The 10,039-nt window shown below is 47.4% G+C and overlaps 1 protein-coding gene across 1 annotated transcript; it reads left to right on the forward strand.

Annotated features, from left to right (window-relative positions):
• Positions 1–457: 457 nt before the first annotated feature.
• Positions 458–3,801, forward strand: LOC130388234 (zona pellucida sperm-binding protein 4-like). Its single transcript, XM_056597645.1, has 8 exons — positions 458–858; positions 1,401–1,588; positions 1,966–2,063; positions 2,405–2,562; positions 2,839–3,031; positions 3,129–3,276; positions 3,452–3,527; positions 3,627–3,801. Exons 1-8 carry the CDS (start codon positions 546–548, stop codon positions 3,749–3,751), a joined length of 1,299 nt encoding a protein of 432 aa, XP_056453620.1. The 5' UTR covers positions 458–545; the 3' UTR covers positions 3,752–3,801.
• Positions 3,802–10,039: the final 6,238 nt, after the last annotated feature.

The raw sequence follows: 10,039 nt of genomic DNA on the forward strand, positions 1-10,039 counted from the left end.
ACAGGAGCACAGCCTGGGAACAAAGAAGTGAAACAAGTCAATCTTTTTGTCATTCATTGGTGGCTCTGAGATTAATAATATGTGACAGATCCTGCCTGCAAGAGCAGGCCAGAGATCACGTGTGTAACCGCATCTTAAAACATGCACACATGGGACTGCAAACCACACAGAAACCTCTGCTAAGATCAGATTTTAAATAAAGGTGTGTATAGGTTCCCCACACTGTTCAACACTGCTAAACACAGGCAGGCAAACAAGGGGATTTCTGCCACTTTTAAATATGCTGTGAATGTGACCAAAGCACCACCAAAGCCATGAAGTCAACGGGCATAATGATTCCCCTGGAGAGAGATTACAACAAAATAAGCAGCAGCTGTCAAGACTTGGCTGATTAACTGCAGGGCTGGCGAGCGGTCGACTCCTAACGACCGCTCCACCATGAATCTTTGTATAAAAAAACAACCATGCAGCAGTCACAGGACACTGCAGTAGTATCTCTGCCTCAAGAGTAGACGTCATTATTATAGTCTCGTCGTCGATGCACAATGGGCTTTTTCAAGTGTTTATTGCTGGTTGCGCTCCTGGCCCATGATGTAGCTGCACAGCCGTCGTGGATGGGGTTTCAGAAGATGGCGCCGACAACAACTGCGCCTGGACCACCACCCCAGCTGCCTCAGAGAGCTAATGCCCTGCCTGAGTTGCAGCAGTCCAAGGAGCCTGGGACGCAAGCTCCTGTTGATACATGCCACGTGGAAGAGGGCGAGAAGATCCAGTGCGGCCTGCCAGAGATCACCGCCGAGCAATGCTACGCCGTCGACTGCTGCTTTGACGGGCAGCAGTGTTACTACGGGCAAACCGGTACTTATCCCACCCCATAGCCCTCTTGCATACTTGTTGTATGTGGCACTTAACGTACGCATATTTGAATGTCGTACATCCTTGTGCTTAAAAATAGCACTGTGTAGTTGAAGGCGTTGTGTAGAATCAGATCATAGTTATCTATGTTGTATACAGGGAATGAGTGAACCTAACTCAGTCTTTCTATGATGCTTGTTTTTCTTTGCCTTGTTATCTTTTACTTATCTATTTTATTATTTCATTTTATTGTATGACTGTTTCAGCGTGAAGCACTTTGAGCCTGCGTCATGTATGAAAAGTGCTGCACTGCCATATAACTAAAGTGTCCTTGGCTAACAATTGTAAGTGCTCGGCACTTTGTTCTATGAACAGCCTTACTGTAGCGATGGCAATACATTTATTTTTCTTCTGCAAAGGTACTTATTGTCAGTTGCTTCGGGATAGGAGTAGCTTCTAAATGTTAATGTACAACCCTTGTCTGATTGGCTAATAATTGCCCCTGGAGTCCTCTGCCGGTGCTGACGGGTTGTCTTGTCTTCTAGTTACTCTGCAGTGCACCAGGGACGGGCAGTTTGTGGTGGTGGTGGCCAGGGACGCCACACTGCCACGGCTGGACGTGGAGTCGGTGACGCTGCTGGAGGCCAACGAGGCCTCCTGCAGCCCGGTCGCCACCACCTCCGCCTTTGCCGTCTATCAGTTTCCTGTCACCGACTGCGGGACGACGATTACGGTAGGTGTCGGGACCGCTTATTGGTTCACATGCGAGTTTCACCTGAGCGGCGTTGGGAGAGCTTGTGGATCGCTAGAGCGGGCAGGATTTTCTACGGACCGGTGCAAAAATCAGCCAGAACTTAAAATAATCAGGCTTTTTGGAGTGTACGGCAAATGTGTGATTGGGGTTTTATGTCATGCGGCGGGCCGGGAAGTTGTAAGACCATTTAGACTTTGTAGCCAGTCCCGTTCAGCAGGGAAGTGGTGACAGTTCAGTGCATGGGCCCCCTCACCTCCCCGAGAACGTGGATCCATCTATATTTGATATCGCGGTGTCGACGCCTTAAACCTGAGGGGAATCCTTGTGTTTTAACTGTTTGTTTGTTTTTTCTGCAGGAGGATGGAGGCTACGTTGTGTACAACAACTACATGTCTTCCTCGTACGAGGTTGGTATCGGACCCAGGGGCTCTATCACTCGGGACAGCCATTTCGAGTAAGTTGTTCATGTCTAATGGTGGTAAATGCTATTATGAACCACAACATTGTTTGCCCGCTCTGTTTTAATATTATTGGCAATCGTCTGAATCCCGTTTGGCCCGGCTGTTATGCCTTGGTGTGAAAATTAATTTGTAATGTAATTTGCCAGCTTCACTCCAGGGTATAACTTGCTACATACACAATTAGGCTTTGACCCCAGATTTCCTCTGGCTTTATTGCAACCCAAGCTAATCAACCTTTTCATCCTTAAATCCATTTGTATGAAGGCTAATTCCAAAGAATGTTAAGCCTCTAAATGGCCGCCCTTAACGTCTGGCATTGTTCATGTTGTGTCAGGCTGATGTTCCAGTGCAAGTACTCCGGTCAATCTGTGGAGGCCCTGGTCTTCGATGTGAACTCTCTTCCCCCCCCGCTGCCTGTGGCAGCCCTGGGTCCCCTCAGAATTGAACTGCTCCTTGGCAGCGGCCAGTGTTACCACAAGGGATGTATAGAGGGTAAGCTAAGCTTCACTTTTACCCTTGATATAATTTGAGGACTTGGTAAACCTTTTCTTTTTTTTTTTTAAGAGCTTCCCGGAAATCACATATACATTCGTATTTGTGCATATGTTTTCGGGGGTTGGGTGTTAAAGGTCACCATAATGTATACAAACCTAATTTGCATGTACGCTGTTGCATTCAAATTCGATGTTTTCGTTTTTTTTGTCTATGACTGAGCCTCAGACTAGATCAATAATATCACTCAAAACCTTGGGTTGATTCTCTCCCCAGCGGAAGAGGCCTACAGGTCCTTCTACACGGCCGCGGACTACCCGATCTCCAAGGTTCTCAGGCAGGCTGTATACGTACAGGTGCACATCTCCGAGAGAACCGACCCTAATATAGTCCTCAATCTGGAGAGGTGCTGGGCCACCGCCGCCCCAAGTGCCACCAGCCTCCCTCAGTGGGACCTCCTAGTGGACGGGTAAGCAGGCGAGGATCCTCCACCAAAGGCCTTCAGAGGAACTGTCTGCTTTGGGAGTTGGGGGGGTGATGATCTAAACGGCGTTGATTCTCCCTAGGTGTCCGTATCACGATGACCGCTACCTGACGGCGCTCGTCCCGGTCTCTGAATCATCCGGCCTCGCCTTCCCGTCCCACTACAAGCGCTTCATTGTGAAGATGTTTACATTTGTGGAAGAAGAAACGCTCGCTCCAGGGAAAGAGAGGGTAGGGTGCTGCTTATTTTTTCGTTAATAAAAGCCTATCCATTTCTAGGCTAACTTTTCATGTCTTAAAACCTTTTTGGAGGTTGTTAAAAAAAATGGCTCATGGATTTGCTCATGGATTGGGCTCAAGGGCTAAAACGCTAACGCTAACCTGACCTCATACCGCTTCCTCCTAGGTCTTCATCCACTGTACCACAGCGGTCTGTCACCCCAGTCCAAACAACTCGTGTCAACAGCAATGCCGCAGGAAGAGTTAAGATGTCAACCTAAGCTGAATCTATGAACCCTAATGTAACTTATCGGGTCCTTTTTTATTTGCTAACCCATTAATTTTTTTCTTCTCTGCTGCAGGAAGATCTACGACGGGCAAAAAGGTTTCCCCAAACCAAAGGGCCATGGTATCTAGCGGCGAAGTCATACTTTCTGCTGACCGAGCACTCTCGCCAAGACACACGGGCAAAAGTAAATCGGCATGATTCATATGCTGTCATAACTTTCTTTTTTAATAAAGTCCAAAAAAAAATCACTTTTGCTGCTCCATTATTCGCATTGCTTGCTATATGCGTCTTGGCACTCGGATGTATACATTTTGTCCTTGGAGAGGTGCTGCTTTGCGTCAAAATCCCCTGTATTTATAGCTGAGGGAACAAGGTGCACTGTACCTTGGGGGGGCCACATCCTACAGACGTATACCCAACCCCTATACTCTATAGGTTCTAGATTCTTCAATCTGTACTGTACACTACGGGCCACCGCATTGCCAAATGAATCATCAAGAGGGTCCCAAACATGCCTTGAAGCTCAAAGGAACCAGCGTTCCACGGCAGCGCAGAAAGGAGCACTCCTACAGGCTTGCGCTCTCCCACTTGTGTTTCCCAGAGGCAGCCCTCGTGCGTGCCCTCGTGCGTACGCTACGGTGCCTATGCAGCACATCCCACACGGAACGCTCCATCGACCCCCCCCCCCCCGCCCCCCGCCACCACCAGCCTCTCTCGTTGAAGGGCATCACGACTCCTGCAGACTTTCTCTGCTCACATGAACGCCTCGCCCGCTGCAGGGAAACTGAGGAATTCTGGAGCTTCTGACAGATAAAGGGGGAGGGTCTTGACGGCAGACAGCCAATCATCAACAAGCCACACTCTCGAGGACATGTCGGTAAGATATGTGCGTACATCCTCTGACGGGCAAGGACAGACGGGCCTATTGATGTGCGAACATGTATCTAGAGGCTGTACGTGACGCGGATTAATGTTGGAAATGACATTACAACTCGGTTGGTTAAACCTTGTATGCTTTAGTACGTTTTATCTGAAGGCCTGCAGGAAATTAAGATTTCATAAGGAGATGGGCATCTCCCTCATGGATGATATGGACTGCGGATGAATATTTTTGCGTACCAATGCTTTTCAGCTGCGAGTCTAACCCCCCCCCCCCCCCCCCCTGCACTGGATTATCCAGCCCTCGCACAATTAAAAGTTCCCCGTGACCTCTAGCGCAGTTCTCTATCCCAGCCTACCTCTGCAGTCCCCAAAACTCGAGCGAGCCAAGCTACTTCAGGATGCTTCATCAGTGCACCACACCATCAAAAACAAAGTCACGGCCACAGACGCCACCAACACAGGCAGGCTGCCCACTTGGTGTGCTCAGGGCTCCTGCTAGTGTCTCACTCTCTCTCTCGGGGGGGGCCCTGTGAGAAAGCAATTAGAGGCCATCTGGAGAGCAGGCCCCCCCTGGGATAGCAGCAGGTGGGGCCCTGCGGGTTAAATTTGCTGTGATCTGTAACTGGTTTTAACTCCCACATTGGGACCCCCGGTACGGTCATCCGTCATGGAGATCCCGTCTACATTGCGACCTCACCGGCCGTCGATGCTGTAATATTCTCTACAGTACACTAACATTTCTGGATGAGTGTTCCTCAGTTACGGTTTTAACGAGCTACCCTTACTGACGTGCTTGGACATGGGATACCTCACCTCTTTACTCTCTATTCCAGTACAATTTACATTAGCTGAGCAAGAAGATCAATCTGTTTAGTATCTGGTGGTTCACATTTTTGTTAGTGCAATACAATGCATTTTGCTTTGCATTTAGGCCTTGCCTCTACTTTTTTAATTTTGCCTTTTTGTATCATTCTACTGTTGTAAAGACCTAGCCTTTATGACGCGCTTGAACTCCATCTTCTCACCCCTCCATCTACTCCATTACAATGTCTACCACCTCAGGAAGTGGATCAAGCCGTTTAGTATCTGCTACACACATTGGTAGGGGGAATACGAGGCCTTTTGCTTCGCATCTACTTTTTTACTTTTGGGTTTTTGTATCATTCTACTCTTTTAAAGAACTAGTCTTGGACGACATGCTTGGATCCCAGTACTATCTACTCGTTTACGATTGACTCTGGCTGAGCAAGTAGATCAGTCTGTTTGGCATCCGCTGTTTGGTATCCACATGTTAGTGGTATACGAGGTACCACTTTTTCACTTTAACGTTTTTGTATCATTCTACCAGATGATTGGTTCCTTATACTGTTTAGTGTCTAGAGACCTCACAGGGCAGATTCATTACTTGAGAGAAGGGAGCAAGGACGCCTGACACGCTGACGATGAAGAAGTGGACGCCTAAGATGTTTCATCGAAGCTGCATCGCTTCACGACTTATAAATATTCATCGGGCAAATTTAATCTCTGGTTCCTCCGAAGGTGTGCTGGTGGTGGGAGGGATGAAACATTGTTCGCCATGAAAGAGATGGACGTGATGGATGTTGAAACTTTGCGCATATTTAACCAACGTATTACCCTGGTATCAATCGGTGTGTATGCCGATGAGACCACGGGTGTAAGTGGATGGCTGGGGGGGGGGGGGGGGCACTAAGGCAATCTGGCTAATCCGAGCCCTTCGGACCTCCGCAGTGATAGTAGAGATTTAATTAGAGGAGAGGAAATGACACATTTGACTAATCCACTTGTCGACAGTTTGCTGCTAATACAGGTAATGGGAGAAAACATTTTTTTTACCTCTTGTTAACGATGAGTCAGCCTTGTCCCAGAGTGGACAATTAACATAAACACCAGAAACTCCTAAGTGCGGTCGACAACACACGCATGCACGCAAGTGAGCGGACGCACACGCGGCATCCCAGCACCCGTTTGTGTGAGCATTATACAGCTGCCGCTTATCCATCGACACGCTCCTGCTGCATAAGTGATGTCAAGAAGATTGAAGAATTCAAGGTGAGGGACGGTAATCTTGTCAGCAGCCCACTGCAGCATGGGGGGTGGGGGTGTGAGGAGAGAAGGTAGTGGTGGTGGTGGGGGTGGGCTCTGGGTTGAAGGGGTTTGCTGGTTGCTTTGCATAATCCCAGACAAAGCCAAAGAACAACAGTTCTCTGATTGAATCAGGGGGGAAGTTGAGCCGCAGGTGTATTTGCTTAATGTGCTCTGCATGAATGTCTGTTTGTTATTCAACCTGTCATTCATGCCTTTCAGATGTGTATTCTTGTGCAGGCATCATTCCTGTACATGCGTTACAATGACATGTGTCTGTTTGTTGTTCAACCTGTCATTAATGCCTTTTATATATATATATATATATGCATGTTCACGCATAATTCCTGTAGATGCGTTATGGGGACTTTTGTGTGGGTAATGACCACCAATATAAGCTGGCATCTACAGCAGCTCATTACATTGAGACAATGAGAAACCTCCAGATAAGCAGCATGTATTTACTACAGCGGACAACCGCGGATTATATAGTTCAGCTGCAGTTTTGACCTCTAAAATGACCCCTTTATGACAAGACGCTGCCCATGAATACATGGCATCAGTTGTGACCAGAGCATCTGCTTACACCTGTTAGTTAAAAGGTGCCATATTTTGCTGTCCGTTGCTGCACAGTCTGTGGTGCCCTGGCCGCTGGGCAGGTAACAGGCCTATTAGCCCTGCAAGTGACAGGGGCTGAAATCGACCCTCACTCTTGTGGTGGAGAAAGTAAAGACTGCTGACAATGGGCAACTGGAGCCCACTTTCAAACGAGTGATTGAGCTGGTGGGACTTATGTGTGTATGTGCTTGTGTGACCCTCAGTGTTGGGTTATTTGATTGTTGGTGGGGTTGTGTTCGAACGTGTGTGTGTGTGTGTGTGTGTGTGTGTGTGTGTGTGCGTGTAAAAATAAAGTATGAATGGCGTGTATAGATTACATATGGACCGGAAACAGAGAGGTCAGTTAGCTATGCCTACACCAGTACAATGTTAAGCTGTAATGGCATCAATTCAAACAACTTAACTGGGAGAGTGATTGGTCTTAAGCAGTCGGTGAGTCCTTGAGTTGGATGTTCAGAGAGGGAGAGGGAGAGAGAGAGGTAGGGAGGGAGGAAGGTAGGTACATGGATAGATATGCAGCATAAAGCATAAACTGTAACATAATGGAAGCGAGAATAGAAGGAAAGGGGTCTGAGGGAGGGAGAGGGGAGTGAGGGACATATGTCTCTTGATTGTGCATCCGTGTCCCACTGCAGCAATTGAATGCAAAAAATAGACACAAGAACAATTTGGAGCCTAGATGCTCAAGTCTCTCTCTCACACGATCATGACTTTGATCCTAGCGGCAGCCAAATACCTGAACCGCCCCGCTGTCGGGGCGACACGGGCATGCTGTCGGGAACATCTGCTCCGCACAGCTCGTAACATTCACACCTTTAAGTAGGAACACACAGATCAAGGTATTCACACACACACACACACGCAGAAAGATTAAATGCTTCCGAAACTTTGCCAGCTCTCTCAGGAACAATAACACACAAACAAATAACACAATGGGCTTCGGAGGAGCTTGTGAGAAGACATAAGATGGATTTGTGCGACAAATAATTGACTCCAAGTCCCCAGGATCCGTCTGTCCCTGGCTCTCGTATAGGCAGAACCGTCTCCTGTCCTCGTACCCGCTCCCTCTCTAAACCCTCCGTTCGCCGCGGAGACAGGAGCCGGCCTCTGCCAGCTGTCCCAGCATGCATCTCACCTGGCAGGGTGTCTGTGTGGGCAGTAACCAATGCACCTGTCAGTGCCGGCTCTGCCGATGTCAGCAGCCCACTGACGGCGCTGTGTGGGGCCCCACGAGGGCGGCCCACGGGCCAAGCCACTTCCGACTCAGAGTGCCAGTGGAAGTTGTTTTTTTAAAAAACGCATTGGTTTGTGTTCTGGGATCTTCAAAACGGTACACTGTGCTATTTTGTCACCGTTACTGAAAATACTAGCTATACATGCGTATGTTTCTGCTGGCCTCCACCAACGAGATTCCCCCAGAAGGTCTACTGTGTTCCGAACACTCAGGAACCGTTCTGGAACTCTCTGTCGGTTGTTGTTGATAGCTGCAGAGAGACGTTTCAGCTTCTCAGACCCTCACGCATTTCATATACAAGTTCATTATAACACTCATTCTCAACGATGTGTACTAGCTTTGAAAAAGTATCACAAAGTTGAGTGTTGAGTGAGTCACAACCATGGGGATAACACCTCGCCATGTTGTGCCGCCATGTTTCTACAGTAGCCCGGAAGGGACACACGGCTCTAGAGAGCCTCTCTAGAGCCCTTTTAAGTGTAATATGTAAAGAGGGGGGCAGACAAACGCTAAATTAGCATTTTACAGCATAATCTCTCATGTGTGTTCTTTCACGATAAATACACCCTCAAATGTCTGAGTAGTACTTAATCAAAATAAAGACCTGAAATATGCTGCTTTTTGTTGTCATAAAAAAGAAACAACCAATTGTTCTTCATCTGTCATCAGCCTTAGATTTATACCTGTCACTTAAGTGTTAATATACCGTCGTATCAGAGCAATTAAAACTGTGCCGAGGGAAATTAACAACCACAAGCTGAAATCCATACACCATACAGAAAATCAATGGTCAACGTTATAGTCGACTCCCTGTTAAGGTTGGTATATTATAAATTAAGACATTCCATTTCTGATCTTATTTGATGTATTTATGTAGAACTTGATCCCCCAAAAACTACTACTCATTGTCAAATGTGTGAAGGGTCCAAGGAGAGAGAAATGTCCCTGGCCTGGGCTTGGGGAAATGGGAAATAGATGTTTATATTATTGCTGTTGCCTTTTATCTGAGGCAATGCCTTCAGGAGCTGGTATTACAGCTGGGACATGGGTAAAAATCAAATGACCAATTCAAAAGTGTAACCAATACAATATTGCCACTCACACACACACACACACACTCAAACAAACACCTGCACACAAGCATGTATACCAACACATGCAGCATCTATTTTGGGATGCAGGCAGTGGATGATAAGGCCATTGACCGGAGCTCTATAGCATGCGTTCAGGGGACTTTGAGGCCAGGCAGGCACGTTCCGAAAAAGACGCACTGGCGGACATTTTACATTGCAATTGATCCTTACATCAGGACACAGAACATATTGATCTATACACTAGGACACAGAAGACACTGATCTCTACACCGAGACACAGAACACACTGGTCGCTGCACAAGAACACACTGATTCTCTACACCAGAACACACTGTTCTCTACACAAAGAACACAGAATACACTGATCTCTACACCAGAACACACTGATCTCTACACCAGAACACACTGGTCTCTACACCAGAACACACTGATCTCTAAACCAGGAAACACTGATTCTCTACACCAGAACCCAGAACACACTGATCTCTACACCAGAACACCCTGATCTCTACACCAGAACGCAGAACACATTGATCTCTACACCAGAACAAACTG

This window comes from Gadus chalcogrammus, chromosome 8 (genome assembly GCF_026213295.1).
Source record: "Gadus chalcogrammus isolate NIFS_2021 chromosome 8, NIFS_Gcha_1.0, whole genome shotgun sequence".
Lineage (NCBI taxonomy): Eukaryota > Metazoa > Chordata > Actinopteri > Gadiformes > Gadidae > Gadus > Gadus chalcogrammus.